The 13,884-nt window shown below is 40.9% G+C and overlaps 1 protein-coding gene across 3 annotated transcripts in view; it reads left to right on the top strand.

Annotated features, from left to right (window-relative positions):
• MYT1 (myelin transcription factor 1) overlaps nt 1-13,884 on the top strand; it is a 73,420-nt gene that overhangs the window by 44,618 nt on the left and 14,918 nt on the right. The window contains exons 8-18 of one of the 3 annotated variants that reach the window (XM_088466991.1): nt 2,719-2,853; nt 3,441-3,531; nt 3,692-3,799; nt 3,997-4,211; nt 6,711-6,916; nt 8,166-8,435; nt 8,854-9,008; nt 9,784-9,882; nt 12,193-12,255; nt 12,378-12,446; nt 13,213-13,275. In XM_088466991.1, coding sequence (XP_088323117.1) covers nt 2,719-2,853; nt 3,441-3,531; nt 3,692-3,799; nt 3,997-4,211; nt 6,711-6,916; nt 8,166-8,435; nt 8,854-9,008; nt 9,784-9,882; nt 12,193-12,255; nt 12,378-12,446; nt 13,213-13,275 — 1,474 coding nt within the window. The remainder of the gene's footprint in view (nt 1-2,718; nt 2,854-3,440; nt 3,532-3,691; nt 3,800-3,996; nt 4,212-6,710; nt 6,917-8,165; nt 8,436-8,853; nt 9,009-9,783; nt 9,883-12,192; nt 12,256-12,377; nt 12,447-13,212; nt 13,276-13,884) is intronic. The other 2 variants (XM_088466992.1, XM_088466993.1) reach the window with 2 other exon arrangements.

The raw sequence follows: 13,884 nt of genomic DNA, 5'->3' as shown, positions 1-13,884 counted from the left end.
TCCTAACAATTAATTTAGAACCAGAGTCATTACTGAGGCTTTGGTGATATCTCTGGTTCCTAGTGAATAGAGTGACTGCATACTCTTAATTGTGGATAAACCTACAAATGGCTGCCTCCATAGTAATTATTTTAGGCTACACTTTAAAGATTTCTAAATCTTAACCCTCCATAAATTAAGAAATGGGGGTACATTATCACTACTTTTAATTTGAGAAAGTAAAATTTGATTCTGCTAATTTTGAGATTTAATTAAAATCAAACACATTCACAATCACATCCAACACTGAGAAAAGCTGTCTAGAAAATCGTGTTACTTATCTGTAGATGTTAACATGTTTTAGAAGAAAATGTACGTAATGTATTTCTGCAGATTGAAGTTCATTATGCTGTTGCCAGGGGTGATAAGCAACATTTTCTGCTTCATAAGCGATTTACAAGCCTGTGCTATTTTCCTTCACTTCCTCTTGCTTATCCATTTGAGAGCTTTAAGAATATGACTCTCCCAGCAGTGCTGCGAAAATGTAAGATAATCTTTGTGTGGCCGTCTGCTAGTTTACCGGAAACAGATTAGCCAACGTGAAAGGGAAAACGATCTTGGCCATTGATTTCCTGTGTAATTTTTAGCTTTGACATGACATTTTTCTGTATCTCAGTTTAGCGGCGTCAGCAATTAAAGCACCTCGTTACTTTTTTTTATTTGCTTGAAAGGGATGAATACAAGTTTTATTAAAAAACTGAAAAGATGTTGTCAGTATATTCTTGCCTCTAAAAAAGGCAATTTTAAAGTGGTCTTCTCACCTGCAGATAGTTTAGGCTATTATACTGTGGCTTGTACCAATATTCAGCCAATCATCTCACTAGAGAGTGGTGATGCAGAATGATTCAGTGTCCAGCAGCGTAGCCTGTGTAGTCCATGTGCGACAGTGTGTCAAGCCGCGTGTGTCTCCAACTAACCGGTCAATGCACGGAAGCGAGTCACAGCAGCGTAGCCGCACCTGGACCACACAGGCTACGCTGCTGTGATTCGCTTCTGTGCATTGGCCGGTTAGCTGGAGACACACGCGGCTGGACACACTGTCGCACCTGGACTACACAGGCTACGCTGCTGGACACTGAATCATTCTGCATCTAGGTGAGAGCCTCTTTACATCCATCCAGCACTCACCTTTACTGAATCCCAGCCTAATAATATCAGTGTGCCTGGTTCATTTGCACTTCATTGGGATAATTGCCGTCTGTAGGATAAGCAATATAGGAGACCTCCTGAGGAGGGCAGAATGTTTTAACACTCCAGTTTACCCGGATTATACCCATTGGAAATCTATATATTCATTTATGCATGCTAGTTCAACTAGCTACTTCAGCACTGACATTGGTTTAATTTTGTATGCTCCTGCTTTTATCTGCAATGTATTGAATTTATAATGTGTATTTATATTATATTTTATGCTAATCATTAAAATTATCCTTATTAATTGATTTGAGAGTACTGAGGGCCTGATTCAGAGCCGCTCGTAAGCGGCCGCTCGTTCGCTCTGCGATGTTCACACAACTGCGCATGCGTATGGATCATAATGCGCATGCGCAAAACAGTCATCGCAAAACAGCGAGGGGCTGCTAATTTGATTGACAGAATGTACCGCTTGTGGGTGGTAACAGGGGGAGGTGCTTGAAAACAAGGGAGTGGAGATCCGAACGCAGGCGTGCCAAACGGTCAAAAGGGCGTTTAATGGAAGTGCATAATTAGTAAAGGAGCGTCATCGACCACGTTACTTGGTTGTCTTTTAGCCTGAACTGCTCGCAGTGATAGCGGTAAGAAAAACCTACCACAAGCACTGCGAGCAGTTCAGATGCCTTTCGATGTACCCGATTAATCTAATAAATACCGGAGATGACGTGTGTTGCGAACGGCAAAGGGGCGTCTTTACAAAATAGCGAGCGCATTTTTCGTTTGCTTGCTCAGACATAGAGGCGTCAACAAACCGAAAAGAGCGAGCGCTCAATTTAAATAGCCGGCCCCTTTTTTAGAATGACCATCCACAAATAGCGTCCGGCTCTGAATCAGGCCCTGAGTTTCTGCACTGTGATTACTATCCATACTTGTTCTAGTTCCTTGTGAATTCTATTGGGAGTCCTGACACAACTCCCCACAGCTGCATGACCGATACTTTATTAATTGACCAAATTATTCATTAGCACCTATACAAAGGGGTCTTTCTTGATATATGTTAATTCATGTTTTCAATTGAGTGTATTATTTAGAGCACGTTACATGTCCCCTCTCACCTTCTCGGTGCTGCTCCTGACTCTTGCTGCGCAAGCCATGACTTTTAGCGTATGCAAACCGAAAAACACTACTAGAAAAACAAATGTTACCTGGTGATTGTAAAATGTGTTTTTTTTTCATATTAAAAGCACAATAATTAAATATGGTGCATTCACACTTAGAAATACTCTGTGTATCACTGGAGACGTAACATTAATAGGAGGAAGACACCAACAGTATTTGTAGCAAAGCAGATGTGTTTATTGACACAATGTTTGGGTCAGAAAATGGCTGCTTCGCCAGCTGAAGCATTATGTCAATCAAATAGATCAGCTTCATTACAAATAATGTCAGTGTCTTCCTGGGCCATATTTATAAGACAGTTTTACAGCAATGTAGGTGTATTTCTCTTGTACCTTCTCTCATTGATATTTCTATTCTCTTTGTCAGATGCAGCAAGACCTGAAAAACGAGAAATCAAATGCCCCACACCAGGCTGTGATGGTACAGGACATGTTACAGGCCTATATCCCCATCACAGAAGCCTCTCAGGATGTCCTCACAAGGACAGGATACCGCCAGAGAGTAAGCTCTTAGCTTTGCACCATCTTTATGCTTACATATCAGTTGCATTTCATTGTTACATGAGGCAGCCATTTTGTGGACTGCACCATTTCATGAGAATGCAACCAATGAGTTCACTAGGCACCAGTGACATCACTAGAGCATGGGGTACTTTGTACAATCTAGTCTATCTTGTGCACCAACAACACTCCAATGAAAGTAGTGGTTAACGCTACCTTAGAGCTGGCATTTGACTCAAGGCCTTATGTGAAAAAGTCTTGCACCATCCTTTAAAGTAGGGAACGCGCTTAAGCTTGCGCCACCTTTTGCAGATCATATGCATGCATGACAAAATATAGCTTTTACAATCTTGGCCTTGAAAATAGAGCACAAATAAGACTATATTATATGCTGTTTGCTAGTCGCCTCTTTGGAAAAGATGCCTTCTTGCCATGCAAAGTCAGTCATCACAGCAGTCACGTGATAATGCAACAGACTGGCAGGGCATAATAGGAATTTTATTTCCACAACAACTGGAGAGCCAAAGCTCATGTATGGTAGAATAAAAACTGCTTTTGTTACATATTGTCTGTGTTTTTCTTGCACAGTTTTGGCCATGCACGAGAATGTACTAAAGTGTCCGACCCCCGGTTGCACAGGACAGGGTCACGTGAACAGCAACCGGAACACACACAGAAGGTACCATCGATGGGAACTTAAGCCCATTAAAACATTTTATGACAGGAAATTCTCATACTTTTAGCTAGGGACTTATAAAAAGTACAGAGCTGTGCCTTTTATGGCAGATTATTTAGGGCCTTAATTTTAATTCAAGTTTTGTGGGTTTTTATTTCTGTAGTTTATCCGGATGCCCCATTGCTGCAGCAGAAAAACTGGCCAGATCCCATGAGAAAACACAGCCTGGAGATCTCACCAAAAATAGTTCAAACTCAGACAGGATACTCAGGTAAGGGCAAATAAGCATTTTACATTTTTGAGGATGTTTATTTTTTTTTAGAGAGACAGAAATATGACAGCTAGATTGTGTTTGGTTCTTCCCCAGTTTTCCCCATTATCGTCTTTGAGAGCCCCTTGTTGAATGTTTGCATGTAAAACATTTTATAGACCACTTGACACAACCTGTTTGTGCTTCTTATATGGCAGGCCCATGTGCTTTGTGAAGCAGCTGGAGATTCCCCAGTATGGCAGCTATAGACCCAACATGGTTCCTGCAACGCCAAGAGCCAATTTAGCCAAGGAACTGGAGAAGTACTCCAAGGTTACCTTCGATTATGCAAGTTTTGATGCTCAGGTTTTCGGCAAACGCTTGCTTGCCCCAAAGATTCAGACAAGCGAAACCTCACCCAAAGCCTTTAAATGTAAGTATGAGCCACCATCTGATAAATGAAATGCACATTTTGGGAGCTTGATTTTCCATGATGAGACCTAGAGACTGTATTTAGAATATGGCAACATGGTTGTAATTAGTGCAGTGGTTCCCAAACTGTGTGCTGTGGGGTGCCTCGGGACACTTGCACGGGTGCCTCAGGTTGGTGGTTCAGCATCAAATCAAATTATTTATGGTCCATGTAATGTAAATATGTGGACAAACAGAGGCACACACCTGTCCACCACCACATAACTGAACCTAAGGATGACAAGTAAGCACAATTTACTTCACTGTACTACTTTATTAAATTTTTTCGGAATTTTTCAATAACAAACATTTGGCTTAGGGGTGCCGGGAAAACAATGCTGATACTCTAGGGCACCGTGATTTGGGAAGTTTGGGAACCTCTGAATTAGTGGCAATAATGAATTAAGTTCTAATGAATTAAGTTATCATAGATCCAACACATAGGGGCGTATTTATCAATATGCAGGGATAAGTAGGATCTATTTTCTTCTGTTATCACTAGCCTTGGTGATAAAAGAACAAATATTGTGGTGAAACATGTTTTGCATGAGGCAAATCTTATAGCACTTGCTATCGCCAGCAGCAAAGCATTGATGTATAGGGCGAAGGGAGGCATAGGGAGTTCTGGCCTTTCTTATCTATGCCTCATAGTCCAGTACAGCATGTCCAATAAATGAACCGTATATATAACAAACTACAAAGAAACTTCAAACGATTTTTGGGTAATTGCGCTACTGAACAGGTCAGCACCTTCAGGAAATGTAAAATTGTTTTGGGTTGTATCTAGATTATCTATATTGTACTAACTACACTGCTATAAACAGCACTGTTTGGATGATATTAAGGCTTTGTGAAAATAATCCAGTGAAGCCAGTTAGATAAAGTTATACTATTAGCAAATGTTGCAGATGAGCATGTAGAAACCAGTAAACTAAAGTCATCTGCAGGTGAAGACTCCCTTTACAATCTGCAGATACGTATAATCTGTGTTTAGAGCATTATAAAGCATACAAGAAGGTTTAGCAAAACTGTTTGCAGATCTTAGTAGCCTCAAGAGTGCTTCTCATAACAAATCCATCTTTCCGAGATCCTTGTGTAATCCTGACACAGCTGGCTCAGTAAAATGCATTCATGCTTCATAGACAGGTCTGGTTATTTGTAGCACAATGGGACACGCTCCTTTTTTTTGCTGAGCTCAAACACACGCAGCACAGAATGATGACGTTGGCCAAGGGCCAAATGTGGCAGTGCCGCTGACAGCCCAGGTTAGGACTGATGGAAAAGTCATTTGTTCCTCAGCAAAAAAAGAATTCTCTTGCTGAATAAGACCACCTCATTTGCAGTATTAGGAGAGCATTTCTCCAGGTAATTGTACTGACAAAATCCTGCAAAATAGTCAGGACAGACCATCCCAACACTCCTCTTCTCATACTAATCCACTGATTGAAAATCCATCCGAGCTGGAAAGATTTATTAAATGAAAAACTTAATCAAGGAGGCAGAGGCAAATTGAAGATGACACTTCCCACTGTTTAAATTTCCCAAAGGGGGCAGTTTACACTAGATATGCAATAGCTGAAATAGCTCCGAACGCAATTTATTAGGTAGTTGTGTAAGTTGCTGGTGATTATATATTGTTACGTTCAGTACACTGTATCTAAATGCAAAATGCATTGTAAAATGAAATTGCATTTAAGAACTTTTTTTTACAGTACAGTTTTCCATTAAATAGCTAATAACATTTAAATGGTAGTTGATTATATTTTAAAGTGTGTTATCTGCAAAATATGTCATTGCATCTTTAGTGAAATGTGGAGCTAAACTGATCAGTGACAGCAGAACCTTTATATGGGGGAAGGGAAGCTCCTATGTCTGCGATTGATGGTACTTTTTATACTGTCAAACGATAGAAGAATTGGGGAATTATTCATTTTACTATTGATTGTAAGTGCAAGCCAGTGACTGGGAAATACAATGTCCCTGGTCTGCTCAGGCTCTGCCACCCAGTCATCTCCCAATTTAGCCCAGTGTGACCCAGTGTTGGGGATATGAATATCTATGACAACAGAATGTAAGAACCTTACTAGATAATACCACACTCATGAGATTTCTGCCATCACAGATCGATTTGGCCATAGAATAATCTGGTCACATTAAGGAGAATGGTCGCCACCGCCAAGATGAAGAAACAGCTATCCTACTGTAGGAAATAGGGCATTTAAAGGTCAAATAATAACTTGGTGCGGTTGACACAGACATGCTGTAACCCATAGCAACCAATGTTTGTTTTAATTTTTCAACTGTGCTAGATAAATGATGGCTTTAATTTGATTGGTTAGTATGGGTTCTAATATATGTACGCACATTGCATATTAATACTTAATGAGACCTTCTTTCATTGTGCATGTTGGTAGAAAGAACTTAATTTGCTAACATCTAATTGTGTCTCCTTCCTGTTTAGCTAAACCTTTTCCAAAGGCCTCATCCCCCAGTCACAGTCCATCCAGCAGTTATGTTAAAAGTACTTCCTCCTCCTCGTCTGGCTTTGATTACACCCACGATGCAGAGGCTGCTCACATGGCAGCTACCGCCATCTTGAATCTTTCCACTAGATGCTGGGAGATGCCAGAGAATCTTAGTACAAAGCAGCAGGACCTGCCAAGCAAAGTGAGTATGACTGTACTGTACCCATGTGAGTAATTTATGAGTCCTGGGTATCTTATTATAAGTCTGAGATATTCTAATGCAGAGGTTCCAAACACGATCCTCAAGGCTCCCCAACAGTTCAGATTTTAGAGATATCCATAGTTGAGCATAGGTGGTTATATCAAATTGGCTGAGGTACTAATTAAGTCACCTGTGCTCAACCATGGATATCTCTTAAACCTGAAGTGTTGGGGAACCTTGAGGACCGCGTTTGGGAACCTCTGTTCTAATGGACAAATGAAGCTTACCTGTCATGAACATTTCTAACACTTATAGCACAGCTTGAGTAAAAGCCAAATAGTAATGTACAGTTATTAATACACATATGGTTGTTGAGTAAATGATGAAACCACACATGTGTTCTCATACACCTAGCCGCCTGGTGTTAGTGAGCCGCGACGAACAGTGTAGCGTCCTTTTGCATCTTAGTCATAGTGCGATGCGACAAAACCACTTCATGAGACTGCACTGATCAATTTGGTATGCTGCTTGTGTGTCTATGTGTGACTGAGTCTGAATCTGCATAGGAAGCACAACGGAACTTGGTGTGGAAAAAAGCTGCAGCCACTACATCGTAACACTTCGTATACAGATTCAGACTCTGTCACACTCAGATATACAAGTGTCGTATATCAAACTAATCAGTACAGTCTCGTGAAGCGGTTTTGTTGTGACTACGATGCACATTCGGGCGAAAAAGATGGTAAGAGCAAACTGAGTCACATGGGACCTGGTGCACCGAGAAGGGCCGTTTGGCACTACTTTGACAATAGTGTAGGAGGACACATATGTATACAGGTGTAACTTTTTTAGTTCTGTGTTGTCTATTCAGATTTATGTTAAATGGGCAGTTGTGTATACTTGTCTACTTTTTTGGAGAGGAAATCTAAGATGCAAATGCAAGGTGTGTGGTTATGTGATTTGCATCTCCACAGCCCCACACCCTTTTGCACAGTGGGGAAGTGAAAGGGATCCAGGAGATTACTCTGCTCTCCATGGAGTCCAGAAGCCACACCTCAGAATTCGGGTCTCATGGACATTTTGGGAGAGTAGGCAGGTGTGATGTACAGGAGGTGAACAGTAGGGAATGCAGCATTTTGGTTGTTGCTGATTACTGTAGAGGCTGGATACATCCCTCTTTCCTTATTCTACCAAAGATCATATACTTCTGAAAATGTGATTTAAAAAATCCCTTTGTCTGTGATTACAGTCTATGGACATTGAAGTAGATGAAAATGGCACTTTGGACTTGAGTATGAACAAGCATCGGAAACGGGAGAGCACATTCCCCAGCAGCAGCAGTTGTAGTAGTAGTCCCAGTATGAAATCTCCAGACCAATCCCAACGCCAAAACTGCACCAGTGCCACAAGTAGCACCATGACCTCACCCCAATCCAGCCAGACCTCTCGGCAAGATGATTGGGATGGGCCTATTGACTATACCAAACCAAATCGCCAACGAGAAGAGGAGCATGAAGAAGTAGGTTGTTGGTGACACCTTGTGTGGCTCTAATGGACAATTTTACTAATCTGATACTGATACTTAAAGCACAATAGTTACTGATGGAGTAAAGTTTATTGCAGCGAATGGTAGTTCACTGGCAATGGCATTCATGCCATGTATGGCTTCTGACATAAAGGCACTAGGTTGGGAGCCATGAAATGACGTTAGAACCTCCATTCTCCTGCACCTACAATTCAGCCCATGTTTAAGTGCATATTGAAGTGTTATTTGCAAAAGATATTTGGCGCCCTTTTGAGCCTCTTACTGCCATAAACTGTAATCGCTTCTGTATTTGTTCAAGCTTTAGCGTGCGTGCTCATAATAAATCACCTTGCTGTAGATATGAATATAACAAAAAGAGGAAAAAAATCCTAATCTCCACCTTTCTTTGAAGTCTGAACCTGCAGGAGCCTCTTTTGCTTCATCAGAAGCTGATGACCAGGAGATGCAGGAGGAGACCTTTGAAGAGCGTAAATACCCCGGCGATGTTACACTCAGCAATTTCAAACTGAAATTTCTTTCCAAGGACAGCAAGAAAGAGCTGCTGACGTAAGTAAAATGTAACTTCTCTTGTATTATTAATGCATGCAAGACACACTAGCTTAGTCGGAGAAGCAGACACATGAGTACTGATTTGGCCAGTAGGGAAGCTTGTAAAACTGTTTATAAGGGCCCGACTATTACATAACATACTCTTGTTGGAAGGGCAGGTAAGTGGGTCTACTGGCAACATTGGCGTTCCTTTCATTGTCTAAGGTGTTCTTGTTTAACACCAGTTAATAAAAGAGGAATTCAGGAAACACCTAGGGGCATGAAGACATTTTATAAAGTGTAACCGCATTTCATCTACAGCACAATTACATCTAATCACTGAGGTTATATTATAATAGTTTGTGATTCTAGAAATACACATCTGCTCTAGGCTAGGTTCTATTCTGCAGCACAGGGCACTTTAGTTCGGTATGTCGGTTTCTTTTTCCCTTAAGACATGTAAAGGGTCCCCATTTTGCCTAGACGTACCCCTACATTAAAGTTTATCCATCTCCTATACACTGTGGAGGCAACTATTTTGTATGCTGAATCAATATCCATGAGAACGCAGCCCAATTCACTAGGAACTAATGATACCAGGTATGTCGTGCCTAATGCCTTAGCGCAGCCTCGGCAATGTCGCTATTTCCAAGTGAACTGATTGGCTCTATTCTCATAAACCCTGATTTAGCCTACAAAATATTTTCCTCCCATTTGTACAGGTGATGGGTATACTTTAAGTCTGGCAGAACATGGCTTTCCCGTTGGACTTACTTGAAAAATATTTTCCTAGATATTTTGCTGCACGGGATATTCGGCCAGTACGTGATGGGGGGTGCGCAAGTCCAAAAGGGGGCGATGGAGGAAAAAAAGCAGGAACCCTCCTGAATGAGTAAGTTCTGCATAAAAACCTTAATTTAGAACACAACTACGTAGAAATGTGAGTGATGTATCTTTACAGCAAGAGGTCAAGTGATATTGGAAGACGGCGCAAAGCCGAATTTGCTTATTTGTGGAATCAAGCAAGTGGCCACTATGATCCAGTCCTACAGTGATTGGCTACTCTTGGTGTATTGATACACGCTCTGAAAAATGTATGCATTGCAATACCCTTTGAAAGTTGAGTTTACCCGACGTCAGTGAATTCCCTGTGTAGTGGTTTCATGTCTATCCAAACTGTACATTAAAAGATCTGGTAACATTAGTGATGAAGTAGCAAAATAAGAAAAATGTCTAGAAATGTAAAATATTTTCAGAAGATTTTCCCCTCCAGAAATCTCAGCATTCCCCAAGAGATCATTGCTTTGTCAGGCCCATGACATAGGCCTGTATTTACGAAGTGGTAGCTTTTGTAAGCCACCGCTTCTTGTCGGGTTGGAGCTAGTATTTGAAAGCACCACTCACTTTCAGTGTAAAGCCCAGAGGAGCAGATGTATGAAGCTCTGGAAAGTGATAAACGGCAGAGTGATAAACAACCAGCCACTCAGCTCTCAACTGTCATGTTACAGACTATGTTTGAAAAATGACAGTTGGGAGCTGATTGGTTGGTTGTTTATCACTCGCCACTTTATCACTTCCCGGAGGTTCATACATCTGCCCCTCTGGGCTTTACACTGAATGTGAGTGCCCCTGTACGTTTTCAGTTCCAACCTGACGAGAAGCGGAGGGTTTACAAAAGCCGCCGTTTTGCAAATATAGCCCATAATCCTTTTTGGGGACAAATCATTTAAGTTCTTAATCATGACCACTCACATCTGTGTTGCTGGAATGAATAAATTTCACTCTGGTCAGATTACACAAACAATATGCTAATTATTCCCCAGCAGTATTGCATCTTGTGTTAGTTATTGTTACAGGACCTAGAGGGAGATGTACTAAGCATTGGAGAGAGATAAAGTGGACAGAGATAAAGTACCAATCGATCAGCTCCTAACTGTCACTTTACAGGCTGTGTTTGAAAATTGACAGGAGCTGATTGGTTGGTATCTCTCTCCACTTTATCTCTCTCCAAGGCTTAGTACATCTACCCCTTAGAGTAAAGGCTAATGGATTATCTGAGCATGCAATGCTTCATCTTCTACCTGCCTCAATTAGCCTGTAGATATTCTATATCTTGATGAGAGTCTCTAGATTTAGAATAGTGTGGAAGTATATGTTTGAAACAAGACATTTCAGAAAGTTACTTGCCTGGAACAAAGAATTGTAGACAACAGAGTCTTTTATGTTAGGAATCCAAGAAACCATAGAACTTTTCACTTGTGGAAATGGTAATTGAGTTTTTATTTCTTGAACGCCACCTGCCTCGCCCTCCCCCCATGAGTAGATTGCTAGCTATCGCTTCTGTAGTTTCTGTCTTATATTGCTCTAGGTCCCACAGGCTGGGCACTCAGTGTCTGTTGTATTGCACTCGTACCGTCATGTGTATGTTCTATTTGCTGTGAATGGTGATTAGTGCATTTATTATGTGTGGTTATGTTTTCTAAGTTACTGCCATTGATGGTTTTCATGGCTTCAAAGCGTCACATGGTGTTTGAATATTTATTGTCAATACGTCCTATAAAATGTTGTAGGCAGGACAGCAACAAAGCAAACGTAGCAAGTGTTAGAGCATAGCATTATGCCATCCATGTTTATAGGAGCAATTAATTCACCACTTTACAGTTTCTGTAAAGTAATCCCTGGATGGCTATATTACCTGGACAAATGCTTTTGACTGTTTTAGTTGAAACCGAAGAGTCGGGGATTGCTCCAGGCTACTTGTGTTGACCTATTCACAGCTGAATTTTGGAGAAAATCTACATATCTTTGCAAACGCCATGATTTTGTGTGTCACAAAGTCAGTGATGTAACCTGATAGGAATAACATGCATGTTAATGATCATATGCCAGTATCCCAGCACGTGTACTGTGCTTATTGCGACCGTGAGTCAACACTATGGGAGACATGTATGAAAAATGGCACCCAAGCATAAACGTTCCAAACTGTAGCAGAAATATTACAGTTACTAGGTGCCATGGGTTACAGTTTGCTTATTTCACCTAATTTTGCACAGCCCTGCAGTTCCTGTGTCATAAGACGTCCAGCACCCAGTTTATTGGAAGCTCCTACAGATGTCTTGTTGTGATGTCCAACAGTACCTGGAAGTTTTCTTTTGTTTTATTCTTGCGCTTGATGCTAAAATATAGTCTTCTCTCCATACAGCTGTCCTACCCCAGGATGTGACGGAAGCGGACACATTACTGGAAATTATGCCTCTCACCGCAGGTTAGACATCTCTTGACCGCTCCTTTCCGCTCTGGCTTGCAGGCTGTTTAGTACTATCCCGCACTCCTCTTTTTTTATTTTTTTATTTTGGCTTATCCAGATTTCTATCTGTTCTCTTTCAGCCTTTCTGGTTGTCCTCTTGCTGACAAGAGTCTCAGAAACCTCATGGCTGCCCACTCTGCTGATCTCAAGTATGTTTGCGCTGAGCTGAACTGCTGCTCTTACTCCTGCCTTCCCACTTAACCCTCTCTTCTGCACCTCCTGCTTGTCAAAATCTGCTGAGACTGACCCAATGAACTGATTCGTTCCATTTCCAAAACTAATAGAGCCATGTGAGAGACGTTACATGTCGGCTCCAAACTTCTGTCATTTGAGCTCTGAGCAGATTTTGTCTCAACTTATTCAGAGCTAATCTCTGCACCTTGCACGTTTTGCTTTCTTACTTTGCTGCAAATAAATGTCAGATACGTATATCAGGCCTTAAGCTGTCTCTGCTCCTGAGGGAGGTAGTGCTAGGGTGATTTTGAGTATGGTTGGCACCCAAGTTACAGATGCTGGAAGGAATCATTATTGTGGACTAAATCATTATTCAGCCTAGCAATTTACTAGCAACCAGTGATACCACTGAGGTATGAAGTACAGTGGTGTCATTATTTCCCAATGAATCGATAGTCTGCATTCTCCTGAATATTCAGCCCTTCGCTGTGTGTAGCCAACTGAACACTGCAAAACAGCCCTGAACAGTGCAATCAATAGAATATGAATCTGATGCTAGTAAAATTAGTTTCCACCTTCAAATCTAGTCCTTTAGAGACTGTTATGCACAAGGAGTAAGACTAATACACATGTCCATTTTATTACATGTATAGCAATATTTTCTATAAATGTAAATGAAGGTAGTACATATAGTTTTCCCACCTCTTGCCTGACTATCATCTTTTGTTTCACTTTCTCCAGGTGCCCCACTCCTGGATGCGATGGCTCTGGACACATTACAGGAAATTATGCATCTCATCGGAGGTAAGCTCCTCTGGGAAGTTATTATCTTTTTATAAGCCACACTACTGTATGTTCTTAGGCCTTCTTCCTGGTTTAAGTAACAAAATCCCTTGGGACGAGGTCTTTCCATGACTTGCATCATGTTCCTTCTCGTTTGCTGGATATTATATATATGCAGGAGTGGCTGGTGCTAAGAAAAGTTTTTAGAAGTAGGAATTTTATCATAAATATGTATATTAACTTTAAATGATTGTGACCAAAATGCAGAAGTCATAAGGTCAAACTGCACAATTAAGTCACAGTTTTTTGAAAGACAGAGGTTGATGAGGACATCTCCAGGTATAATGGAGCAATGCAGATTAAAAGTGAGCAACCACAGCTGTAGGTAGCTATTGAGAGCTGCAGGTAGTTTATACCCTAAAGCATAAGTCACCAGGCATTCTCCCACTTCATAGAGGACACTTAGCACGGGTCCACAGGGACAAAAACTTCACTTATCTTTGTTATTATGTAAGATTTGCTATGCCTTATAATGCACAAGTTATAACAATGATTTTAATACTAATTAGTGATTATGATATTTTGTTTTTAAATCACTACTGTGTTCTTTTATGAGATAAATAAAATTAT

Source organism: Taudactylus pleione, unplaced genomic scaffold (assembly GCF_031769625.1).
Source record: "Taudactylus pleione unplaced genomic scaffold, aTauple2 ptg000069l, whole genome shotgun sequence".
NCBI classification, from domain to species: Eukaryota; Metazoa; Chordata; class Amphibia; order Anura; family Myobatrachidae; genus Taudactylus; species Taudactylus pleione.
The sequence above is the reverse complement of the archived record's forward strand: the minus strand, read 5'-3'. Positions and strand labels throughout refer to the sequence as shown.